General features: G+C 35.6%; 1 protein-coding gene across 1 annotated transcript; it reads right to left on the bottom strand.

Annotated features, from left to right (window-relative positions):
- Nucleotides 1-5,582: 5,582 nt before the first annotated feature.
- Nucleotides 5,583-25,026, bottom strand: LOC127874655 (corepressor interacting with RBPJ 1-like). The gene is made up of 7 exons (XM_052419130.1): nt 24,972-25,026; nt 21,842-21,943; nt 20,749-20,883; nt 16,540-16,589; nt 15,812-15,877; nt 13,658-13,762; nt 5,583-7,184 (listed from the first exon to the last, which is right to left on the bottom strand). Exons 1-7 carry the CDS (start codon nt 24,976-24,978, stop codon nt 7,134-7,136), a joined length of 516 nt encoding a protein of 171 aa, XP_052275090.1. The 5' UTR covers nt 24,979-25,026; the 3' UTR covers nt 5,583-7,133.
- Between the last annotated feature and the right edge of the window lie 553 nt (nt 25,027-25,579).

Raw genomic sequence — 25,579 nt, 5'->3', positions numbered from 1 at the left:
TCGTGCGCCTCAATACAGAGAAAAAAGATTACAATACTGTCGCGTATTGGACTTTAATTCGTATAAATATGTGCTAAATTTGAGCAATGTGTTCTACGTTAAGACGCTTTAAATATAATTAACGAAAGGTCACAATGCCAAGGAAAGTTCAAGACACTCGTATTCTATGTATTTGACCATGCACATCTGGAAAGGTCATTGGTTCTTTAACTTCTTTTGTTATGGATCATGATGTCGTAATAACACAATCGCGTTTTTAAGCTCAACTACATCAATTAGGTCGAAGATGGTTATCCATCTGATCCAACATTAGAAACGAATTCTATATTTGGGCCGTGCTCTGTGAAAAAATGGGTTTAATGCATGTGTGTAAACACTAAAGTATCGTCCCAGATAAGCCTGTGCAGTCCGCAGGGACGAAACTTTCAGCCTAATCAGCATGTGCGGACTAAACTTTCTAATCTGGGACGAAACTACGCACATGCATTAAACCCCCTTTTCACAGAGCACGGCCCATTTAACAATTTCACACATGTGCATGTATATTGGAAAGGGCACACTACGTCTGACGTAAACACGTGCAGTCACGTCTGCCGTAAATACGTGCAGTCACGTCTGACGTAAACACGTGCAGTCTTTTCTGCAAAACGTGGAATTCATCAAATATTACCAAGTGATACTTTGCTCTCGCTTTTTCAATCCTTTTAAAACACAAATGTTTGACAAGGAAATCTAACTCGGTAATGTTTGCCCCTTCTAATATGCTTCTAATATACAATGACTGCCATTTTTCGCATGACAATACAATGTTTCAAGTAAATGTAAACCTGGAAATGTGAAAGATGACACAGTAAGATCTACCGTTACTCGCAAACAGTAATATGCCTTTGCTTGAATGTGGGCATGGGCCAATAACACGTCTTTATTACCGGTATATGGGTGGTGCACATTATGTGCTTTTTTCACGGGTTAGTAACGGTCAAATAAATTCCTTTTTACCCGTGCCTGTTCGGGGATTGTTCTGTGTGGGTTTCTATGACGTAAGAAGCACACTACAAACGTTAGACAAATGTAAATTATGTTCGAAAAGTTGTAAACCCAGAACTCAGTTAATGTTTGCATTTCTTTAGCTGTAGCGTTTGCAATAATTACTGGCGTTACATTGAGTTTATGATTGTTCGCGACAGGAAGTGCAAAGATCCATGAAAGCCTAGGCTCCAGTTTCTCAATCATGTGAACATTATCGTCTCGTGCGTTCTCTAGTACAGTGTACGTACCGGTAATTCGCAAGAATGGTTCACGTTGACCGATGCGGAAATCACCTTAACATTCTTGAGACTCAGTCCAGAACAGATGTATTGCTTCGTTGGCATTTTTTTTTCTGGCGTACCTATATTTTACTGGTGGTATAACGTCTAATACCGGTAATGAAAACGTGTAATTACGAAATTACGAGGCTATCATTTCTGGAGTTTACGCCAGCGTGTCTGTTCTCGGACCAAACTGACCGATCCCGAAAGCCAGTTAGCTTTCTGATGATGTTAGAAACTTGCCGAATATGATAATATTTACATAACAATTTGGAAATTTTCCAGAACCAAAGGGAAACGCCGCAATATTTCATGTTCTCTATTTACATAACATGAAAATCTCGTTAAACACATCTACACCGCCTGGTCTTGCAAAAGGTCAAGCCGACCGCTGGGCGAAAATTGAGGCAATTTTATGGATGCTTAACCCCATGCAACTTGTGGTCACTTCTGATAACATCACGTCATTTTTGAAGCACCGATCTGTCCAGGTACTCGTAATTATGGTCATTAAAAAGCCTTTGACTCGCGGACCGGTCATTTTATTATTTTTATTGTTTTACAACTCAATAGACGAGTGTATAATAAACAGCAATGATATTTGAAAGTTTTACGGAGAAAATCCATTTATGCCTAGCGTCTAGAAAAAAGGCCTTGGCAAACAGCGTAGACCCAGATGAGACGCCGCATGATGCGGCGTCTCATCAGGGTCTGCGCTGTTTGATTAAAAGAATGTCTGTAAGAAATATTCTAAATATAGAAATAAATATAATAGACATCCCTAATTTTGGAAATAAATTGATTCAATTTAGAAGGATGGGAGTGTCCACTAGGCATAAATGGGTTAATGTTCGAAATGCGATCAGGATAGCTGCCAAAAGATGTTCATTTGCGAACGCGCGTTTTGTTTTGAAGCAAAATTAATTTTATTCACAATGAAAATACAACTATTTAAAAGCTGCAAAAGCAAAAACACGTGTGTTGCAGCTTTGATTCAATAAATGGTTAAGAAAGCGCTCTTGGAAATTCAATGAAATTATGAGCAAATGTTCTTGGAAATTCAGTGAAATTTTGAGCAAATGTTCTTGGAAATTCAGTGAAATTATGAGTAAATGTGTACTTGCGAATTAGTTTGTTTTCAGACAATAGTCTGAATATACATGACAAAGAGTACGTTATTCAATATAACATTGTTTTAGAAAGTATCAATTAACTTTCGTTTGTACTTAATAGCTTATGAATTATAGCTGCAGTATCAAGCCTTGTGAATTTCGTGTGTGAAATACAATGCACGTGTATATTTTGCGTGATCTTGAGCTATAGGGTGTTGTTATGGACGAGAGTCAACCAACATCGGCTTTGAATCTAGTGGCTTTAACGCGCCGCGACTCCGGCTTATCAGTTAAGGGTGGTACATAAGAGTAATTGCTCAATAATATCACGTTGTGTCAACTGGAACGTCATAACTGCGACACGAATATAAATCTCCCCGCGCTAAACATGCGCCGGCATGCACAAGTATGAACTGGTAGTACGATACTGTTCATAATATAGCGCAAGATATAAAACAAACTTATGCGAATGTGTATGTTTTATTGTCATTTTCGCTCTCTGAACATGAACTTAAAAAGTTTATTACGAGACAAGTGTTCTAAAAATGCACGATCTTTTGAATATATATATGGGCATTTAAAGTAACAAAAACCATATATACATGTATAAATATGTAGTGTAATAAAAACGAGTAATTTTAATGTTCAAACATTCAGAGAAAATGAGTTTTAAACAAATATTTTTAATGTTTCATGATATGCTTTATGCTATGAATGTCACCAATTTCCTCATATTCAATATACAAAAAGAAATGTTTTTTTACATTTTTGTCGGGGTGCGAGGGGGAGGGCAACAGTTCACAGTTATTTATTTAATTTCCATTTCTCCCACCAACTCATATTTCTTTTAAAATTCGAGTAAAAAATACATAAATGTTGGCCATCTTTTGTGAATTTAGTTTTATTAAAATTAAATGTATAAAATGTAATGTAAATTGTTTCCTTGATCTTTATCATACAATCTGTATTTGTGTGTTTCTCTGGTATTGTAAAAATATCGTAATTTGGAGAAGCAGTTTTCATATACAACAGCCGAGGACTTCGAAGTAACTTACATAACAAAGTCCATTTTTTTGATACTATTATTCACGTAACTGTGAAACGTTAAGTTGTTATGAATATAATAATAATATTAAACACAATCTACATGTACCAATTTTTCATCGTCTGCCGTTAGCAGAAAACAAAAGAATATCGATTTCACCTACTACTTTAAAAGAACCCAGCTGTTTCCAAAGTACAGCCGTTTGTCCCACAGCCAAATATTACGTCAAGTGATCGAATATGACATCGCTGTGATAACATGTTGAGCAAACAAGAAGGGTCAACCCGGGGTCATTGGGTCATGAAGAGAGGTATTATTAGATATTGCTAAATACCGATATATAAAGCTAGCAATGACTTCTACAAACACTTTAAATCGTTAGGTAAACTTACCCAACACTTTTAGATAGAATAATATTTAAACATTCGCTGCAGTGAAATGTAGAGCAAGAATTGTTATCGAAGTCTTAACATTTTGTATGGTTAAGTACAAGGCGGTCAATGAAAAACAAGTCGAAAATCGCGTACATATGAAAATCAATTCTTTAAGTGTTTCTGTAACAGCAGCTTAAACTAACGTTTTGCGTATAACATTGGAGTGTAATGCTGCGTAATTTTTAACGGATTATCTCCTTAGTGAATTACAACCCTGTTATGCACTTCATCAGTAAACGTACTTAATAAATACTACATATACTGTATGTATCAAACATATTTGTACTATATTATGATGAAAACGTACATTTAGCCGACACCACACAAATAAACTTCAAGTAAACAGTATTTATATTTATTTTGGTCAGTTGGTTTTTAAGCCGTTTCAAACAGAATTTCAGTCGATCACGTCGGTCGGTTACCGGTATATTGCGTTGTATTTTTGAAATAATGGGAAACGTGTGCATAAGGCAGATCAATTTCGCGTGGCCAGTTGATTTTTTTTACCGTTTTCAACCGAATTTCTGTCATATCGTGGCGGTCAGTTGTGTAACGTATCCTTTTTTAGATATTGGGAAGCGTGTTCTTTTAGATATTGGGAAGCGTGTTCTTTTAGATATTGAGAAGCGTGTTCTTTTAGATATTGAGAAGCGTGTTCTTTTAGATATTGGGAAGCGTGTTCATACGCTTACCGGTAAGTATCAAAACCAAAAAACCAACCAAGTTGGCATTCGGACTAAGTAAACCCGGAGCTTGATTAAAAACAAGAACAGGCTTTAGAACGAAATATAAGCTAACGATGGTTAACAGACAGTAGGTTAAAATACAAAATGAACAAGATGTGTTTGTGAAACACAATGTCCCCCTATATGATGTTTGACCTTGTAGGATGACCTTGACCTTGTGAAGGATGACCTTGACCTTTCACCACTCAAAATGTGCAGCTCCATGAGATACACATGCATGCCAAATATCAAGTTGCTATCTTCAATATTGCGAAAGTATTCATAAAATTAGCGATTTGGGCCACATATATTTGACCTCTGACCTTGAAGGATGACCTTGACCTTTCACCACTCAAAATGTGCAGCTCCATGAGATGCACATGCATGCCAAATATCAAGTTGCTATCTTCAATATTGCAAAAAGTATTCATAAAATTAGCGATTTGGGCCACATATATTTGACCTCTGACCTTGAAGGATGACCTTGACCTTTCACCACTAAAAATGTGCAGCTCCATGAGATGCACATGCATGCCAAATATCAAGTTGCTATCTTCAATATTGCAAAAGTATTCATAAAATGAGCGATTTTGGCCACATATATTTGACCTCTGACCTTGAAGGATGACCTTGACCTTTCACCACTCAAAATGTGCAGCTTCATGAGATACACATGCATGCCAAATATGAAGTTGCTATCTTTAATATAGCAAAAATTATTGCAAAATGTTTAAGTTGGCGCAAACAGACCAACAGACAAACCAACCAACAGCAGACCAACAGACAGACAGGGCAAAAACAATATGTCCCCCACTACTATAGTGGGGGACATAAAAAGGCAAAACTAACATGGGGCATATAACCGCTAATTTGCTGAGTGATATTGGTCTAAGAGGGGCTCAATTCAAGACATGTTTGGTGGGCCAGTTTTAAAAGATGAACACAAAGCGGAAAGATTTACAAAAATACATTTTTATTTCAAAACAGAACAATCACATAACAAATTAGCCTACAAACCAGTCAAAGCATAACAGTAAACAATGAACAACGTTTTAGTTATTTCAAAATTATAAGAATAAATTAAACACGGGTACATAGTTGACGCTGGTTTGTTTCTTTAGAAATACTAACCATGACATAATCCATGGAAGAAACGTTGAACCAATTTAAACATGCTAAAAATGCATTTTGGATTGGAAGATATTTAATAAACTAAATAACTAAATAGTGGAACAGAGCATTTTAAGAACTGTTCACTAGTTTCTTTAAGTTGCATTATTTACCATTATTGTATAACAGGGGGGGGGGGTATTCAAATTAAGGACATACATGTGCACCTGAAATAGTAATCTTACTTTTCTGGATTTTACAAGATACATGATTGCGTTGTTTCTATATCCCTTCAGTACATAAATAGCAAAATCCACTTGAGAATAAATCTCACAATTGAAATAATACAAAATAAGAGTTTATATACGTCAGCACCAGTATTTGTCTTCTGGATTTGCAGATTCATAACATAAACAAGGGCTGTTTGTAAACCATGCATGCCCCCATAAGGGCTGTCAGTTGTAGTGGGAGCCATTGTGTGAATACGTTTTTTGTCACTGTGACCTTTGACCTAGTAACCTGAAAATCGAAAGGGGTTATCTGCCAGTCATGATCAATGTACCTATGAAGTTTCATGATCCTAGGCCTAATCATTCTCAAGTTATCATCAGGAAACCATTTACTGTTTCGAGTCACTGTGACCTTGACCTTTGACCTAGTGACCTGAAAATTAATAGGGGTCATCTACCAGTCATGATCAATGTACCTATGAAGTTTCATGATCCTAGGCATAAGTTCTTGAGTTGTCATCCGGAAACCATTTTTCTGCTTTGGGTCACCGTGACCTTGACCTTTGACCTAGTGACCTGAAAATCAATAGGGGTCATCTGTGAGTCATGATCAATGTATCTATGAAGTTTCATGATCCTTGGTGTAAGCATTCTTGAGTTTTCATACGGAAACCATTTTACTATTTCGAGTCACTGTGACCTTGACCTTTGACCTAGTGACCTGAAAATCGATAGGGGTCATCTACCAGTCATGATCAATGTTCCTATGAAGTTTCATGATCCTAGGCCAAAGCATTCTTGAGTTATCATCCGGAATCCATTTTACTATTTCAAGTCACTATGACCTTGACCTTTGACCTAGTGACCTGAAAATCAATAGGGGTCATCTGCCAGTCATGATCATTATACCTATGAAGTTTCATGATCCTAGGCCTAAGCGTTCTTGAGTTATCATCCGGAAACCATCTGGTGGACGGACCAACCAACCGACGGACCGACATGTGCAAAACAATATACCTCCTCTTCTTCAAAAGGGGGCATAATAAATGTTATGGCCTGACACGAGTTTTATTGTACTTTTTATATTCTAAGGGAGAGCATCAACAAGAACAACTTAACAGATCCACAAAGAGTTGTCCATCTTTATCTGCATTTGCTTTAGGTTTCCTACATAGTTGCATTCAGAAAGTTCAGTAACTCTTCCCTGTTCTTGTCCCTCTGCAAACATTAAACAAACAAATCATATTGTATAATTACCTTTTCAGACAAACAATCTCAGTTGTGTAAGAACGTCTACCAGTATTTTCTGTAACTCATAGTCCATACACAGATATTCAGGTCACTGATAATCAACAGATCTGCTAAATAAAATACCTACCAAAGTGAACGTTTAAAGGTCTTCTTCCCAGATTTTGGAATTTGCTCTAGTTCCTCATAAAATGCTATAAATGTATATATCATAACTGAGGAGATCTAGTATAAAACAAGAATATGGGCTGTGCTCTGGGAAAAGGGGGTTTAACGCATGTGCATAGTGTTGTCCAAGATTAGCCTGTGCAGTCTGCACATGCTTATCAGGGACAACACTTTCCACTTTTATGATATTTTTCCTTTAAAGAAAGTCTTTCCTTAGCAAAAATCCAGTTTAGGCGTAAAGTGTCGTCCCTGATTAGCCAGTGTGAATAGCACAGGCTTATCTGGGAAAACACTTTTCACACATGCATTAGACCACCTTTTCACAAAGCACGGCTCAATTTATGGAAAAAAAATCGCCACATGGGCTTGAACCACTGACCTTTGGATTAAAAAGATCCACCATGGGGTCTGTCACTTAACAGTGTGCATTTATACTTAATATAAGCAATCCACCAATTGTCACAAAATATAACAAAAACAAAACAAATTAGAGTTATTTATATTGTGTTTGTAACGCTTCATTATTTCATCAATTTCTAATGAAGATTTCTCAATAGATATTGTATTTTCAATATTAGTTTGTCAGTGTTTTTTTGCACAATAAAGATACATTTGTTTTTTCTGAATCTATAACAAACAAGAGGGCCATGGTGGCCCTGTATCGCTCCACTGTTTTTTTTTATGCGAAAAAAGCTTGCAATGCGCATGGGTTGAAATGTACTCAAGCATGTGACTTTCTCTTTCTATCACTCATCCCACTGGGTGCTTAAAGTTGGAAGGGTTTATATATGGAAAATGTTACTAAGGTGTTAACTAAACAGACTAAAAAGCTCGGGAATTGTCACACAGGTCCTTTGCTTATAACGTAGGTGCATTTATCTCTCCAAAAGATATTGTCGTTCTTTCTATTTCATATATTTTTAGATGCTGAAGATCAAATCTACGCATGTTCTACAAGATTAATGAAAGTTCCTTCATTCATTCATGAATCTTTTTCCAAAATTCCAAAAAGTGTTTGTGGGTTTCAAAGTTTCTGTTAGTTATATAGTTCATGACATATGCAAAATACCTAATGACGTAGATCACCTGAACTTTACTCATTCTTGAGGCATTAGTGAGTGTAGCAGGATCGTTAACGTGGTGAAGAAATTGTTTATTGTACAAAGAAGATATTTGCCTGAGGAAACTTAAAGTTACGAGTTTTTCAGGTTCATGAGGTGCCGAAAGGCAGTAGGATTGTTATTACTTTGTAGAGCAGGCTTTTTCAACGTAAATGTTTATGAGACAAAAAATTGAATTATAATTCATCAAGATGTTGCGATTATGGCAAAACTACTTGCATATGGCGTGAGGTTTAAAGAGATATCATGACAAACAATTAGCTTGACCTTACTTCCTTTACTTTTTACATCTGATGTTGGTTACCTGTCATGTTTGTTTTTGAAAAATACTAGGATTGTCATATATTGAAATAAGGTATCTGACCTATTCTCTGATAGGTTGCTAGTAATAGACTTAGCGGGATTGTTCATGGCATCGGTAGAATATACTTTTAATAGATACATCTTTTTTTAAGTTGAATTTCCTTACTTTTTTGCTACTGAATATTGAAATCACTTTATTTCAATGTAACAATTTGTTGTTAATTTTATCTTGAACAAATATTTTTTGCAATCTGTTTATAAATCTGTTTATAAATCATAAAATGATTTATTTTTTTTTCATAAAATGATGTCATTCATTTTTTTTTGGATAAATATAATAGAACAAGAATTTTGAGAATGTTAACATAAAAGAACAAGGCTATTGTCAAGCAATATGGTTCCCTACCGGCTCCACCATTGTCAGAAATTCCACCATTTTCAGATTATTTTATTTTTGGTTGCCATTGCAACCACAATTTTTGACGTAGGAACAAAATGAAATGACGTGCATAATGTCCATATTGCCATCTATCCATGTTACAAGTTTCATGAACAAATTTAGAGCTTTTAAAGTTATCGCAGGATTCAGAAAACCACCATTTTCAGCATGTACTAACCATTTGGAGAAAACAAACTAAACAATACAAATTTTATATAAAATGTTATATACAAACAAGGTTAATGGACTAAATATAAACAAACACACTTAAGTGTTCTTCTTGTGTTAATGATGTATTAAACTGAATTAAATTAATATATTTAATTTGTTTACCTTTCAATACCTTGCATTTCACATCTTTAGTTCAATGCTATTTCAATTAACTGAACAGCGTGACAAACATAATAAAGCAGAATATGCATATGAATCTGTTTATACACAGATCCACTATCATATAAATCTAATCATGTTTGTCTATTTCCATGTTCGAAAGATCCTCTTCTAAATTGTTTTACCTCGCAAGTAAACTGAACTCCAATTTGCAAACAGAAACACTGGTTTCCGTGACACAAATTCACTGTGCACATTTCTAAACAAAATATGTGTTTCTTGTATCTAAAACGTAGTCTTTTTCGTTGACAAACACATTTCATTATTCCTATCAAACTTTATGATGTCAGTCGTTAATTCGATTGGTTTTGTCATTTCAATAATCTTAATTATCGCTTTACAACAGCGCCATTTGCATACGAAATACCGAACACATTTTAAGAAACCGATTTTAATTGGAAGATTGGGAAATGACAGCCAATTATATCGCTCGTTTTAAAAATGCTTAGGCAGAATCTACTAGTGTAAAATGCGGAGAGATTTCGCGGGCCGCGAATATATTAAGCGTATGTTCATTTTTGTGACCCCGGGGCAGGGTCAAATTTGACCCCAGGGGTATAATTTGAACAAACAAAGTAGAGAACTATTTAATGTCACTACATACCGAATTTGGTAGCCCTAAGCCCCACAGTTATGGACAATTAGATTTTTTAAGTTTGCACAAAATAGGCTTTATATAAGCATATGTTCAATTTGGTGACCCCCAGGGCAGGGTCAAATTTGACCCCAGGGGCATAATTTGAATAAATTTGGTAGAGGACTATTAGATGTCTCTACATACCAAATTTGATAGCCCTAGGCCCAATGGTTATGAACGAGAAAATTTTGAAAGTTTTCACAAAATAGGCCTAATATAAGCAATTTTTCAATTTTGTGACCCCCGGGGAGGGGTCAAATTTGACCCCAGGGGCATAATTTTAACAAATTTGAAAGAGGTTCACCCAAGGAACATTTGTGAGAAGTTTTATCAGAATTGGACTTGTAGTTTAGGAGAAGAAGATGTTTAAAGAAAAAGTTAACGCACGCACAACGGACACAGGACCATGACATAAGCCCCGCTGGCCAGAGGCCAGCGAAGCTAAAAATTAGAAAATTGAACTTTCAACAATCTTTGAACAATTCCCTCTAACGGCTACAATACTGTTTATTGAAAACATAGATCGACATCTGAATGCCACTTGAACCAATATAAGAATCATGCAGAAGTCAACCCGATGCCAACGTGACGAGTTTCAAACATTTGGGCCGTGCTCTGTAAAAAGGGGTTTTAACCCTTTGCATGCTGGGAAATTTGTCGTCTGCTAAAATGTTGTCTGCTGAATTTTTTTAATTAGCATTTTCTTCAATTTTTTTCAAAGAATACTATCAGAATAGCAAACAGTTTGGATCCTGATGAGACGCCACGTTCTGTGGCATCTCATCTGGATCCAAACTGTTTGCAAACGCCTTCAAAATTCGGTCCCAGCACTGAACAGGTTAATACATAAGGGTAAAGTGTTGTCCCAGATTAGCCTATGCAGTTTGCACAGGCTAATAAGGGACGACACTTTCCGCCTGATATGGATTTTCTACAAGAACAGTCTTCATTTCAAGGAACAAGAGGGCCATGATGGCCCTGTATCGCTCCACTGTTTTTTTATGCGAAAAAAGCGTGCAATGCGCATGGGTTGAAATGTACTCAAGCATGTGACTTTCTCTTTCTATCCCTCGTCCCACTTGGCGCTTAAAGTTGGAAGGGTGAGCATTTTTATATATGGAAAACGTTACTACGGTGTTAACTAAACAGACTAAAAAGCCCGGGAATTGTCGCACAGGTCCTTTGCTTATAACGTAGGTACATTTATCTCTCCAAAAGATATTGTTGTTCTTTCTGTTTCACATATTTTTAGATGCTGAAGATCAAATCTACGCATTTGATTTGAAACAGATTCACAAGACCCATAGGAATCAAAATGCCTTAACCCTTTACCAAACGACACATTTTGGACTGTCCCAATTTGAAAGAGGTTGCAGACGACAATTTAATTGTAATGGAATCTGAAGGAAATGATCAGGTAGGGTAGAAATAATTGTGATAAAAGGAGAAATTACTCATCTTGAGCAATTTCTCATTTTATCACAATTATTTATAAAGTCGTCAGCTACAAACCCGTAAAATCCTGTTAGTGTTTGGTAAAGGGTTAATAATCTCTGGTTCCTTCTCAGAGCCTTTCACAAATTTATAACAAATACAATAGTAGCATCTTTCTTTGTAAACAATCATCTCAAAATATAATCAACAACCCACACATCCCTAAGACCAACAGGCCTGAGAATATTATGATAATCTAAAGATTATTTCTTTATATTTATAAATGTATTTAATAAAGTAATACATTTGACTTCTAAGATCAATTCATAACTTATATGAAGAAAATTATAAAATGGTCAGAAATATATATATATGGATCATTGATATATGAATCATATCCACAATTCGTGAGTCACGATGCCCAAATGGAACAATGAATCATTAGTAATTAAAAAGCAGCATATACGATAGTTAAGAACATTGCACATCATTAATTCCAACACCTTCTCTTGGATACAAAGTTTGAGTTTACCATGCAGTATTATATATTGACTTTTCTTGAAATAATTATGTTCATGGAAGATGTGTTTTTAAAATCAATAAGATATTATTAAACTGGTTTAAACACTACAAAAAAAGACATGAAATTAACATGTCATCAGAAATATTTTTATCCGGATATATGGTCACTTTCGACATATTTAAATAAAACCAGACTTTTTTCAGTTTATAAGAAAAAAATGCATAACACATGTTCTTACTTCAATTCCTTTGTAAGCAATCACCATCTGATCTAAAATGGCACTAAATGACAGAGTTTTATCTCATGTTTAAAAGATGTTGTTGGTCAGAGCCACACAGCTGCAGTAATCACCCCTGGTAAAGGTCATATGTTCAGTTTTGTGACCCCCGGGGCAGGGTCAAATTTGAGCCCAGGGGAATAATTTGAACAAATTTGGTAGAGGCCTATTAGATGTCACTACATACCAAATTTAGTAGCCCTTGGCTCTATAATAATAAACAAGAAGATTTTTAAAGTTTGCACAAAAATGGCCTTATTTAAGCATATGTTCATTTTTGTGACCCCCGGGGTAGGGTCAAATTTGACCCTAGGGGCATTATTTGAACAAACTAAGTAGAGAACTATTACATGTCACTTCATTGTACATACCAAATTTGGTAGCCCTATGCCATATGGTTATGGACAAGAAGTTTTTAAAGTTTTCCCAAAAAAGGCCTTATATAAGCATATGTTCAATTTTGTGACCCTTAAGGCAGGTTCAAACTTGACCCCAAGGGCATAATTTGAACAAATTTGGTAGAGGACTATAAGATGCCACTACATACCAAATTTGGTAGCCCTAGGCCCAATGGTTATGGATGGGAAGATTTGTAAAGTTTTCACAAAATAGACCCTATATAAGCATATGTTCAATTTTGTGACCCCCGGGGCAGGGTCAAATTTGACCCCAGGGGCATAATTTAAACAAATTTGGTAGAGGACGATTAGATGTCTCTACATACCAAATTTGATAGCCCTAGGCCCAATGGTTATTGAGGACAGGATTTTGAAAGTTTTCACAAAATAGGCCTTATATAAGCAAATTTTCAATTTTGTGACCCCTGGGGCATAATTTGAACAAATTTGAAAGAGGTTCACCCCAGGAACATTCCTGAGAAATTTCATCAGAATTGGACCAGTAGTTTAGGAGAAGATGTTTAAAGAAAACGTTAACGCACGGACGCACGCACGACGGACACAGGACCATGACATGAGCCCTGCTGGCCTCTGGCCAGTGGCGCTAAAAACACAACAAAAGTGGAAAGTATCATCCCTGATTAGCCCGTTCGGACTGCACAGGCTAATCTTTGACAACACTTTATGCACATGCATTTAACCCCTTTCTCACAGAGCGTGGCCGATATCAAATCTGGGCCGGACTTGGGGTACCTGTAAGTCAATCTTGGTTTTCTTGATCTTGCGTTGTATCTTCTTCCCTGACAGAGCACTCCTTTCTTCTTTATGCTTCTTATTTTTGTGCTTCTCTCTCATGAACTTAAGTTAAGAAGTTGAGAAAAAAAATTGCAAAATTGTTTCTTATAACAATCTTATCAAAATACAACCCAAAATGCATTCAAATTGATAAAACAATACCAATTTGGTAAATTTTTAAATCGTCTATTTCCAAACAAGCAATATCTGTTGATTACCTTGGAGCAAATATGACAATTGAACAAAGCATATTCTAAATTAAATATTATTGTACAAAGTTTCTCATAAACATGTATGATGCAGAGTTGAAGAAACACTAATGCCCCTTGTGGAAGCCTTGTAATGAGTCACCCATTTAACCCTTTGCATGCTGGGAAATTTGTCGTCTGCTAAAATGTCGTCTGCAGAATTTCTAAAATTAGCATTTTCTTCGATTTTTTTCAAAGAATATTATCAGAATAGCAAACAGTTTGGATCCTGATGAGACGCCACGTTCTGTGGCGTCTCATCTGGATCCAAACTGTTTGCAAAGGCCTTCAAAATTCGGTTCCGGCACTGAAAGGGTTAAATTAGTATTAGAGCATAAATAGGTCAATGTCAAGGTCAACACGAGGTCAGGTGACGAGAGTGAGTTGAGTGTTGATTGGTTAACTCTTTCCCACTTAGATACCTATTACGACGCATTTGTGGTCCCTTAGAAAGTTAAATTTATGGCCTTTCTTACTAGATTCAAATTTTTATGGCTTCATTTCCAACCCTTAGATACTGATGAGCAGCAAACAGCATAAAACCTGAACAGACTGCGAGTTCTGAAGTATCAAAGCACTGTAGGAAGCATTAATGCTGCTGGATGAAATAAGAAACAGTCAGCGTGGGTTAACTCTTTCAGTGCTGGAACCGAATTTTGAAGGCCTTTGCAAACAGTTTGGATCCAGATGAGACACCATAGAATGTGGCGTCTCATCAGGATCCAAACTGTTTGCTATTCTGATAGTGTTCTTTGAAAAAAAATCGAAGAAAATGCTTATTTTAGAAATTCAGCAGATGACATTTTAGCAGACGATAAATTTCCCAGCATGCAAAGGGTTAACCAAGTATATGGGCCGTCTGAATTTGAATAAGTCTTAGTCCAAAAGACGGTCATTGTCAATATCAAAATGAGTTAGGGGTGATGCGGGTGCGTTGAAAGTATGCAAGGCATCATCAATGCAAGTATCAAATAGATTTGTATCAAGGGGTATTGATGTTATTCCACAAGTGTCACTTTTAAATAACCAAACATTTTGACCTACTGAATTGGTTATTTGACCTTCTGAAATAGTTTAGGTTCAAAAGGTCAATCAATGTCAAGGTCAGAATGAAGTCAGGTAATGTTGATGTGTTCAAAAGACATCATCTAAACAAGAATCAAAGCATCTTTGAAGCGCTATTGATGCTAGACAAAACATACCATTTTCGGTTAACCTTGTATCGACACAAAGACTGATGAAAAGACAGTGAGACAAGCGTACTGGCCAATGGCTATTTGCTTCCACCAATCAGAAGAAGTCAGGACAAATAAATACTTTGCAGTTTAATAAACATCAACTTTTGAACTCGCACCCTTTTAAATGCATTGAATGATGGTCTGTTGAATAAGCTTTTAAATAAATACTTGTAAGGAAACATTTGGAATCAAAAATGGATGATTGACTGAGTATTGCTGAGAATTGAGTGAAGGGTATCACAATTCTGTCTTTGTTGCTAATTATTTGGTTATGACTGTTTAATAGTATCTTCATTGAATAATGAATCAATTTAATATAAACATTTTATGCTTTAAAATAGAGTTTGCAATAATAGTCTTTTCAAATGTCATTGAACTTTTTTAACAACATATTTACTTATGAAGGGAACTTATTTCTATGCCACCGCCCCAATTTGTAACTCTTTTGGTAATAGTGTTACAATAGCTTATGGATTGTTATAAATAGGGTTATGTTTTTAATTTAAAACTAAAAAAATATTGATGTTTGTTTGTCCACTCAACCAGTCAATGCTTGCAAATGAAACAACTGTAAAGAAATATTACTGAATGTATGACATTAAAAAAAACACCTAAGTTTTCCCCACCTGCGACAACTGTACCGGTCCTTTCTTTTCTCCACTTTTACGTCTTTTCTTGCTTTTCTTTTTCCTCTATGCAATATATGTCGATTCAACAGCAACGGTTGATACATGCCCGATGCGCAAAGGAAGGGTATAGCAAGACGACACAGTTCGCCATCATGTGTGTAAATTGGCCCAATAGAATTGTCACCATTTCCAGAAGTGAGTGGAAATCCATTAAATGGAAAAAATATTGGTTAGTATGGGGAAATCTAATAACAAACAATAAAACATTACCTTTCAATTCACAAAACAGGCAAATGGACTTTTGTGCCAATACATTTATTTTTTGAGTACCATTTATAATAAAAGCACCTTTAATAGCAGGAAACATTGAATGTCTTGAATGTCAAACTACTATTGAGTACAAAGTATTCGTATAAAATATTCTAAAAACAATAGTACAACTTTTAGTACCGTATTGATTATGTTTTATTTATGTTGAAACCTTACATTAAAATTATGCATAGCTTTATTAAAGACGTGTAAACACTATGTCAAATTCCAGTCAAATTTATTACAGGTTACTACAACACTTGTTCTAGTCTGAGACAATGTCTTCCAATTGTAATAAAATTTACAGGTAATAAAATCCAGTTTTAAGCAGCATTACATTTAAATTTCTTCAAAGCTACAACAGAAAGAATGAAGGACAAAACAGATATTTCTTTATAGAAGTTTATAACAAGTACCTCATGCTTTTCTTTACTTTTGCTCTTCTGTCTCTTTTTGTGTGAATGTTCTAAAATACAAAATTGTTTAACAGTCAGACGGAACACAATTTTTTAATTACAAGAAATCCAATGACAAAACATTATAATGTCTGGAGATATGACACTTTTGGAAATGACTGGTTAGAAAGTCTTAAATATTCATTGTATGTTGTGTTTTTAGCTGGGCATTTCTAAGCTATTCTACTTACCCCGGCATAGATATCAGTGTCCGAGCCAAGGAAAGGTTTTTCAATAAGCTAATTTCTCAAGAATGGCTTAAAAGATGTTATAACAAGAGTGCCAAACTGATACAAGATACGCCCGTTCAAAGGTTTTGAACACCATGCTCAATGCTTGAAATGCACTAAGTAACCTCGAGACCTAGTTATTGACCCGGCATGACCCATATTTGAACTTGACCTAGAAATCATTTAGACGTAACATCTCACTAAATTCGGTGAAGATCAGATGAAAACTACTTCAATTAGAGAGCAGACACCATGCTAAATGCTTGAAATGAACTAAGTGACATGGTGACCTCGTTTTTGACCCTGCATGACCCATATTTGAACATGACCTACATATCATCTAGACACAACTTCTGACCAAATTAGGTGAAGAACGGATGAAAACTACTTTGTCACAGACGTGATGAATACCCCCACATGCCGCATTGACACATAATATTTTGCATGTCGTCTTCACAAAAAACAGCAGACACCATGCTCAATTTTTAAAACGCACTAAGTGACCTCTTGAACTAGTTTTTGACCCAGAAAGGCCCATGTTCTAACTTGGCCTTAAGATCATCTCCATAAAACTTCTGACCAAGTTTGGTAAAGATTGGATGTAAACTACTTGAAATAGAGAGCGGACACCATGCTGAATGTTAAAAAACGCACTAAGTGACCCCGTGACCTAGTTTTAGGCCCCGAATGGCCCATGTTCAAACTTGTCCTAGAGATCATTTAGATAAAACTGGTGACCAAGTTTGGTGAAGATTGGATGAAAACTACTTGAATTAGAGAGCGGACAACATGTTGAGGTTTAAAACACACTAAGATACCCCGTGACCTAGTTTTTGACCCAGCATGATCCATATTCAAACTTGACCTAGACATCATCTAGATACAACTTCTGACCAAGTTTGGTGAAGATTGGATGAAAACTACTTGAATTAGAGAGCGGACAAGATTGTGATGTTTAAAACGCCCTAAGTGACCCCGTGACCTTGTTTTTGACCCGGCATGACCCATATTCAGACTTGCTCTAGACATTATCAAGATACAACTTCTGACCGATTTTGGTGAAGATTAGATAAAAACTACTTGAATTAGAGAGCGGACAACATGGTGAGGTTTAAAACAAACTAAGTGACCCCATGACCTGGTTTTGACCCGGCATGGCCCATGTTCGAACTTGACCTACACATCATCTAGTTACAATTTCTGACCAAGTGTGGTGAAGATCGGATTTAAACTACTTGAAATAGAGAGCGGACACCATGCTCAATGTGTAAAACGTACTAAGTGACCCCGTGACCTAGTTTTTGACCCGGCAAGGCCCATGTTCAAACTTGGCCTTAAGATCATCTAGATACAACTTCTGACCAAGTTTGGTGAAGATCGGATGAAAACTATTGAATTAGAGAGCGGACAACATGCTGAATGTTTAAAATGTACTAAGTGACCCCGTGACCTAGTTTTTGACCCGGCAAGGCCCATGTTCGAACTTGGCCGTAAGATCATCTAGATACAACTTCTGACCAAGTTTGGTGAAGATCGGATGAAAACTATTTGAATTAGTGAGCGGACAACATTGTAATGTTTAAAACACCCTAAGTGACCCTGTGGCCTTGTTTTTGACCCTTCATGACCCATATTCAAACTTGCTCTAGACATTATCAAGATACAACTTCTGACCAATTTTGGTGAAGATTGGATAAAAACTACTTTAATTAGAGAGCGGGTGAGGTTTAAAACACACTAAGTGACCCCGTGACCTAGTTTTTGACCCGGCATGGCCCATGTTCGAACTTGATCTACACATCATCTAGTTACAACTTCTGACCAAGTGTGGTGTAGATCGGATTTAAACTACTTGAAATAGAGAGCGGACACCATGCTCAATGTGTAAAACGTACTACATATAAGTGATCCTGTGACCTAGTTTTTGATCTGGCATGGCCCATGTTCGAACTTGGCCTTCAGATCATCTAGATAAAACTTCTGACCAAGTTTGGTGATGATCGGATGAAAACTACTTGAATTAGAGAGCGGACAACATGCTGAATGTTTAGTACTAAGTGACCTGTGACCTGGTTTTTGACCCGGCAAGGCCCATGTTCGAACTTGGCCTTAAGATCATCTAGATACAACTTCTGAGCAAGTTTGGTGAAGATGGGATGAAAACTACTTGAATTAGAGAGCGGACAACATGCTGAATGTTTAAAACGCACTAATTGACCACGTGACCTTATTTTTGACCCGGCAAGGCCCATGTACGAACTTGGCCTAGACATCATGTAGATACAACTTCTGACCAAGTTTGGTGAAGATCGGGTGAAAACTACTTGAATTAGAGAGCGGACACTTAATACGGACCGACCGACCGACAGACAAGTTCACTCCTATATACCCCCCTAAACTTCGTTTGTGGGGGTATAATTATAGATCAATTTAATCTTAGAAATTAACATCTGCACTTTATAGGCAGGTGCTTGTTTCTGGAGAATGGCCTGCCGACACACGGATTTCTTTCAAACATAAAATATATACGCTTCATATTCAAATGACAATATTGGTCAAGGTCTGTAATTCTAGGTTGAATATAAACTTATATTTGCTTAGACACTAGATGCATGTAGATAAAAGTAGCTAGTCTTTCATACTGTGCACTTGAAATGAAACTTGATACATAGATTCCTAATATTCAAGGACTCAACTTAAGGTGTGAAAAAAGTCAAGGTAACTGATTCTTAATACCTAAAGAACTGATTCAAAATACCTAAAGAACTGATTCTAAATACCTAAAGAACTGATTCTAAATACCTAAAGAACTGATTCTAAATACCTAAAGAACTGATTCTAAATTCCTAAAGAAGTCTAACACTTAGACCACTCGGCCATCTGTGCTCTTACAATGAGTGATGTATGTTATACTCTATCAGGGGTGTCAATTGGCCCAAATTTGAAATCCGGAAAATTAAGCCGTAGGATAAAGTGAAGAGAGGGCCCAACCCCCCCGAGCCCTAGCTTATTGTTCTTTTTTTATAGTCTTTCTAGGTGCAATTTCTGGTGAGTACAATGCGAAGTATTATAAACCAAACCATCCGTAACACCGCAGGTGTATTTGTCATTCTAAACAAATGATATTAAGAACTTCGAAATGTAATTAACAAACCAGCGTATCCGAAAACGACTTTCCGAAAACATGTCGCGATACATCATTTGCAAATGAAATTAAATATGCATATCGTTTGACTGCAGAAAATGAAAACCAGTAACCTAGCAAATACGCAGTCAATATATAATTTGATTAACATATTGTTTTAAAATATGATATTGCAGTGCTTTACTTAGCCAGTGCCTGCTCATGTCAGTGCCAGCTGCTTACCAATCAGAAATCAATAAATAAAATCGGTACCAAGCGCAAATGTCCGGAATGCCGACGATGCTATAACAATATTCGTTCTGAAATGATCCCGCACTAAAAGAATTTTGTCCCTACCCCCACCCGCCTTAAACAAACTCATCGGATTTACATTCACATCAAAATCAACCCTGGACGGCTCAAATCCGGATTTCCGGAATAATCCGGAAAATTGACAACCATGTCTATATATAAGTAATCCTCAAAGTGTCACAAAATATAACGACAACAACAACAGAACTCTCCAAATTATTCAATCGTTTCGCATTGCAAGGCTTTATTACTTTCAGGATTTTAAATTGTCAAAAGATGCATAAAATGGATATTTTAGAGCATGGTAATTGTTCAGTATTACTGTTTCCTCACAAATATCATAACTTCAATGAAAATTTGCTAACCTGAAACATTTTTTTTAACTTTGTAAATTTACCAAAACATAAAAAGGCCCCTTTAAGGTTAACAGTCAAAGTCATTGTTACTAAATATTTGGTGAACATTGTTAAATTAATTGTATAAGCTTTGTACAAAATTTATTACCAGCTGATGAATCTGAGTCAGTCGAATCTGAAGATGATGTAGATGAAGATGAGGAGGAAGAGGAAGAAGAATCTGATGATGATGATGAACTGCTGGATGAGTCTCTACTTCGATGTTTTCTTTTCCTTTTTGAAACTGAAATATGCATAAACAAAAACCAAAACAATTTTGATGTCTTAGTGGTTCACAGAAGTGAAAATACCAGTTTTAATGCTTGTGGATCACCATGTTTTTATTATTGAAAGTAATTGCAGTACTAAAGAAATCTGCATCCATATGACACAGAGGACACCACAGGACATATGATCAAATGTGCATGAAAAATCACCATGTTATGATGACAATTAAAGGGGCCTTTTCACAGATTTTGGCATTTTTTTAACTTATTCATTAAATGCTTTATATTGATAAATGTAAACATTGGATCATAAAAGCTCCAGTAAAAAATCAAGAAAAAATTTAAAAAAAGGAAAAGAACATTGCCCGGAGCAGGTTTCGAACCAGTGACCCCTGGAGTCCTGCCAGAGTCCTGAAGTAAAAACGCTTTAGCCTACTGAGCTATTCCGCCGAATACACATTCTTGACGTATTTTATACCTTATATAAGCAATCTTAGTAGTTTCTCAAAATTTAACGACAAAAACAGAACTTTCCAAATTATTCAATTGTTTCGCGTTGCAACGCTTTATAATTTTTAGGTTTTAAAATCGTCAAAAGATGCATATAATGGCTATATTAGAGCATGGTTAATGTTCAGTATTACTGTTTCCTCACAAATATCATAACTAAAACGAAAACTTACGAATCTGATACAACTTTTTTCAATTTTGTCAATTTACCAAAGCGTGAAAAGATCCCTTTAATGGTGCAAACCAATTTCAAAATCTTGTTATGCACAACATAGTCTCTAATAATTTCTGCTTTAACTACACACAGAATGTCTTTATATGTAAGTGAAAATATCTGTTATTTTAATTTATAACAAGTTATACAATATAAATGTATCGAGTTTTTCATAATTTTTTCTTTATATAATATTCTAAAACTAAAAAAGTCTTACAATGCTTTACTTTGTATTTATTTATTGGTATTACTTAGTGCATTTGGTTCATCTCTTGATGCAGAGGAACTACATGTACTTCCAATGCTGTGCTTTCTTTCATCTGGCCTATGCAGCCTCCTTATATCATGGTCTTCTGAAATAAAGTTCATTTAGAAAATTGAACACCTTCAAATCAGAACCCCATAACTCATGTTTGGACACAGACAAATAAACTATACATTTTACATCTGATAAAAAGACAAAGGCTTATGAAAGGTGAAACCAGTCACAGTTAAAAAACATTTCCAAAATGATCATTATTTGTTTAATGTAAATGCCACTCGCTTTCCTGTTTCCAGCCATATCAGCAAGAAAGTGATTAGCGTTTATTTCGTATTTATATTTGCTCTTTATCTTGTCTTTACTGGCTGCAAATTGTCTGTAATTTTGTAACCCACAAAGAAATTTCCATGGTGTGAATGCCTGATAAAATAAGTACCGTAATTACTCTATGTTTTCGGACACTCTAAGTTTTCGGACACCCCCTTTTTTAGCAAAAATAATTATTTTCGTGACTCTTTATTTTCGGACACACGAGTTTTCGTCCGTTATTTATGTCTCTAAGTTATCGGACAGTATATTTTACAGCCCTATTTTACCAAATTTCGAACCTGTTTTCGATATCTAATGACACTTCGATCATGTCGTTTTACAACCAGATAAACATCATAAAACATTGCGGGTGCATGCCTGAGGGCAATGGACCATTACATTTGCGTTATTGGGTAAATAACCTAGTAAACCGGTATTAAACAATGGTTTCGCCCGATAGCATAAGCGTTATGACAATTACCAGGGGTAGTGCCAATTACTAGTAACATTTCAATTATCTACCGCAATGGTACTATCCCTTCTCAGCAGTCTTCACGCTAAATATTTTAGCCAAATAGCCCTTCGGGCTAATAAGATGGAATTTTTAATAGCCCGAAGACATGTTCAATAGCCCGAGGAGGTCAGTTTAAATTTTATGACTTTTTTGGCCAGGAACACCAAAATAGTTATTAACAATCAGAAAATCTACTTCCATTAGTAAAAACAGATGCATGTGATTACAGTAATAAAGGGTATAATGTTTCCTTTTGAAATGCATTTTATACAAAATGCACCTGATAATTATGCTGTTTATTGTAACTTTATTATTACACATGTTCTCATTCAATGATTCCATTAATCAGTTTGACCGATGTTTGGTTTTATTTTAAAGCAAATGAAATTATTATCATGTTTAAAAAATATCCGAAGAACTTCAAAAATACATCAGGCTATTAAAATAACAGATTATAACCGTATTATTACTAGGACAATCGCCGGTGAATTTCTGAATTGTCGGCATGTGGCTTCAGAACAAAAGGCCACTGGGTGTGTTAATTGCCCAATCTACCAAGTGACAATGTCTGCTTCTTTAATTTACTCCCGATGTTTTGATAAGCATGTGTCAACCGTGAAAAGTATTGTATATTCGTAAACAAATTATAAGTAGCAAAATAGGTCACGTAGCAGAACGTCAGATTACAGAATAAACGAAAGTACTACAATTATTAATAATACATTGTAAAACTTATTCTAATACGCAAAAATAATTGATTAAAACACATGGAAACCTAACTGTAATAAGGATCAATTTGTTTTAACCCAATGCGTACAATATCCCTTACAGACTCTTTTATTTTTATTGAAAAATTACTTGTCCATTTTTCATGAATTATAAATACATTTTCGGAAAACGCTTCTTAAATTAAATACGCTTCTAGATTGGTCATTATTTTAAAACATTACGAAGTGCCCGATGCGCGAACATCCCGGAACGTGATCTACGCATGTTCAGTTTGAATAACCTCATCTTGATTGGGCGTCAATTGCATCATTACTTAAAATAGCAACATACCCGGATGTTTACACGACGGTTTAGAAAAATGGCGGCCGCATGCTTTAAAACGTATAACTTTATTTTAGGCATTTAAATAGCAAATTTAAACGTGCTTCTTAAAAACGCGTATAAATCAGGTTATTGATATGACGCTCAAATATTTAATCGACCGATCGGGCTATTTTATAAGCATTTAGGATCGACCGACCGGCCAAAGAATCGACTCGGGCTTCGGGCTTATAGGCTAATTCGAAGACTGCTTCTCAGTAAAATAACTGTGACAAATACTAAATGTTTCAAATTGTGATGCACCCTATTACAAGTTTTACGAACAATCGAAGGTGTTACACAACAACTATTGGAAATGAACAAACAAAATATTCATAGTTTGCTTTTTTTATTGCGCTTATTACAGGTTCATACAAGCATGTATCGGTACATCACATGCTCATTTTTGAACTCGTTGGTCAAAGTACAACCTTGAAGTAACTTTCTGTCAAATAAATTAAGCATTTACAATTATTTAAAATGCAGTGCAAACATGTATAACTGTAATTTATACTATACGGCATGGTATTTTACAAGCGCGTGCTATTACCGGTAGTCGTTGATACAATTGACGCTATTTTCGGACACTTCCATTTTCGACTCTAAGTTTTCGGACACCTGTATTTTGTTAATATTTTTTGTATCCAAGTTTTCGGACACGAAAATTTTTTTTATTTTTAAGTGTCCGAAAACATAGTGTTATTACGGTAATTTGCAGATAAATCGCTGATAAGGAGTCTTCAATAGCAAACTTGTGAACTTATAGAATGTACGCCGTTTTTTTTTACAAATGTCAAATTAAGGCCACTCAACTATGAAAGTTTGAACAAGATATTTATCACAAAGTTGAAGAGAAGGCTTCAGGAGATAGGTTCTTAGGTTCGGACGGATGAAAAAGTGCAAACCTTAATTCCTACAAATGATAATTATAAACATCTTTAAACAATCAAAAGTACTTCTCATGCAGTCCATATGGCATAGTGCAGAAAAGTTGGTTTGGGAAACAGGCCGTACATTCCACCGATTGCCAAATACGAGAATTTTACAAAGCTTCGAGTTACTTATATTTTCATTCTTATTTCAAGGCAGCTTAACGGCCGACATGTTTTCCGGATTCAAAACAAGTTCACAATATAATAAAAGCATGCCAATGAAACAATGATTCAACAAGGTAACCAAAAGTTGAATATAAAGCGGAAAACCTTACCTGCCATTTTCTTTGCGGTTACAACACACTATAAGTTCTAAACTATGTTTCCTGAAGTTTGCTTACAATGCAAAACTGTTTACGGGATGACACGGTGTAGATGCATATCGGTGGCCTTTCTGTCAAAATGCTGACTCTCTGTTCATTCTCCGCTGCCTCTCTGTCATAAACAAGAAAAATGGATGATCGTAAGTTACTAAACAGTAAATAAAATCTAAAATTAAAACCCTTAAACACATTTGTGCATAAACAGAGGTCGTCTATGAGTTCTCTGGAGCGCACTGGCAATGGTTTTAATATAGTTGTTCGTTCAATTTAATAATCTTTAACATTCATATTTACATCCATTAATAATTTTCACATATGCTTGTTAGCATTTCATCAAGTAGAGAAATGTTAAAAAATAACACTACACTCGATTATCAAGCAAATATTAAGTTTCTTGATAATAATTATCGTTAGATTTTTATAACATTACATTTTAATAACATTTTCCCATTGTGGAAAGCAATTAAGTTATTAAATAATAAAAGGTTAATAGGAGTCAAACCACAATTTTAAAATAGACGGTCTATTGTGTTTATAGATTCAGCTTACACCAGTAACAC

This window comes from Dreissena polymorpha, chromosome 3 (assembly GCF_020536995.1).
Source record: "Dreissena polymorpha isolate Duluth1 chromosome 3, UMN_Dpol_1.0, whole genome shotgun sequence".
NCBI classification, from domain to species: domain Eukaryota; kingdom Metazoa; phylum Mollusca; class Bivalvia; order Myida; family Dreissenidae; genus Dreissena; species Dreissena polymorpha.
Note: the sequence above shows the minus strand (reverse complement) of the source record. Positions and strands in the feature narration are given on the sequence as shown.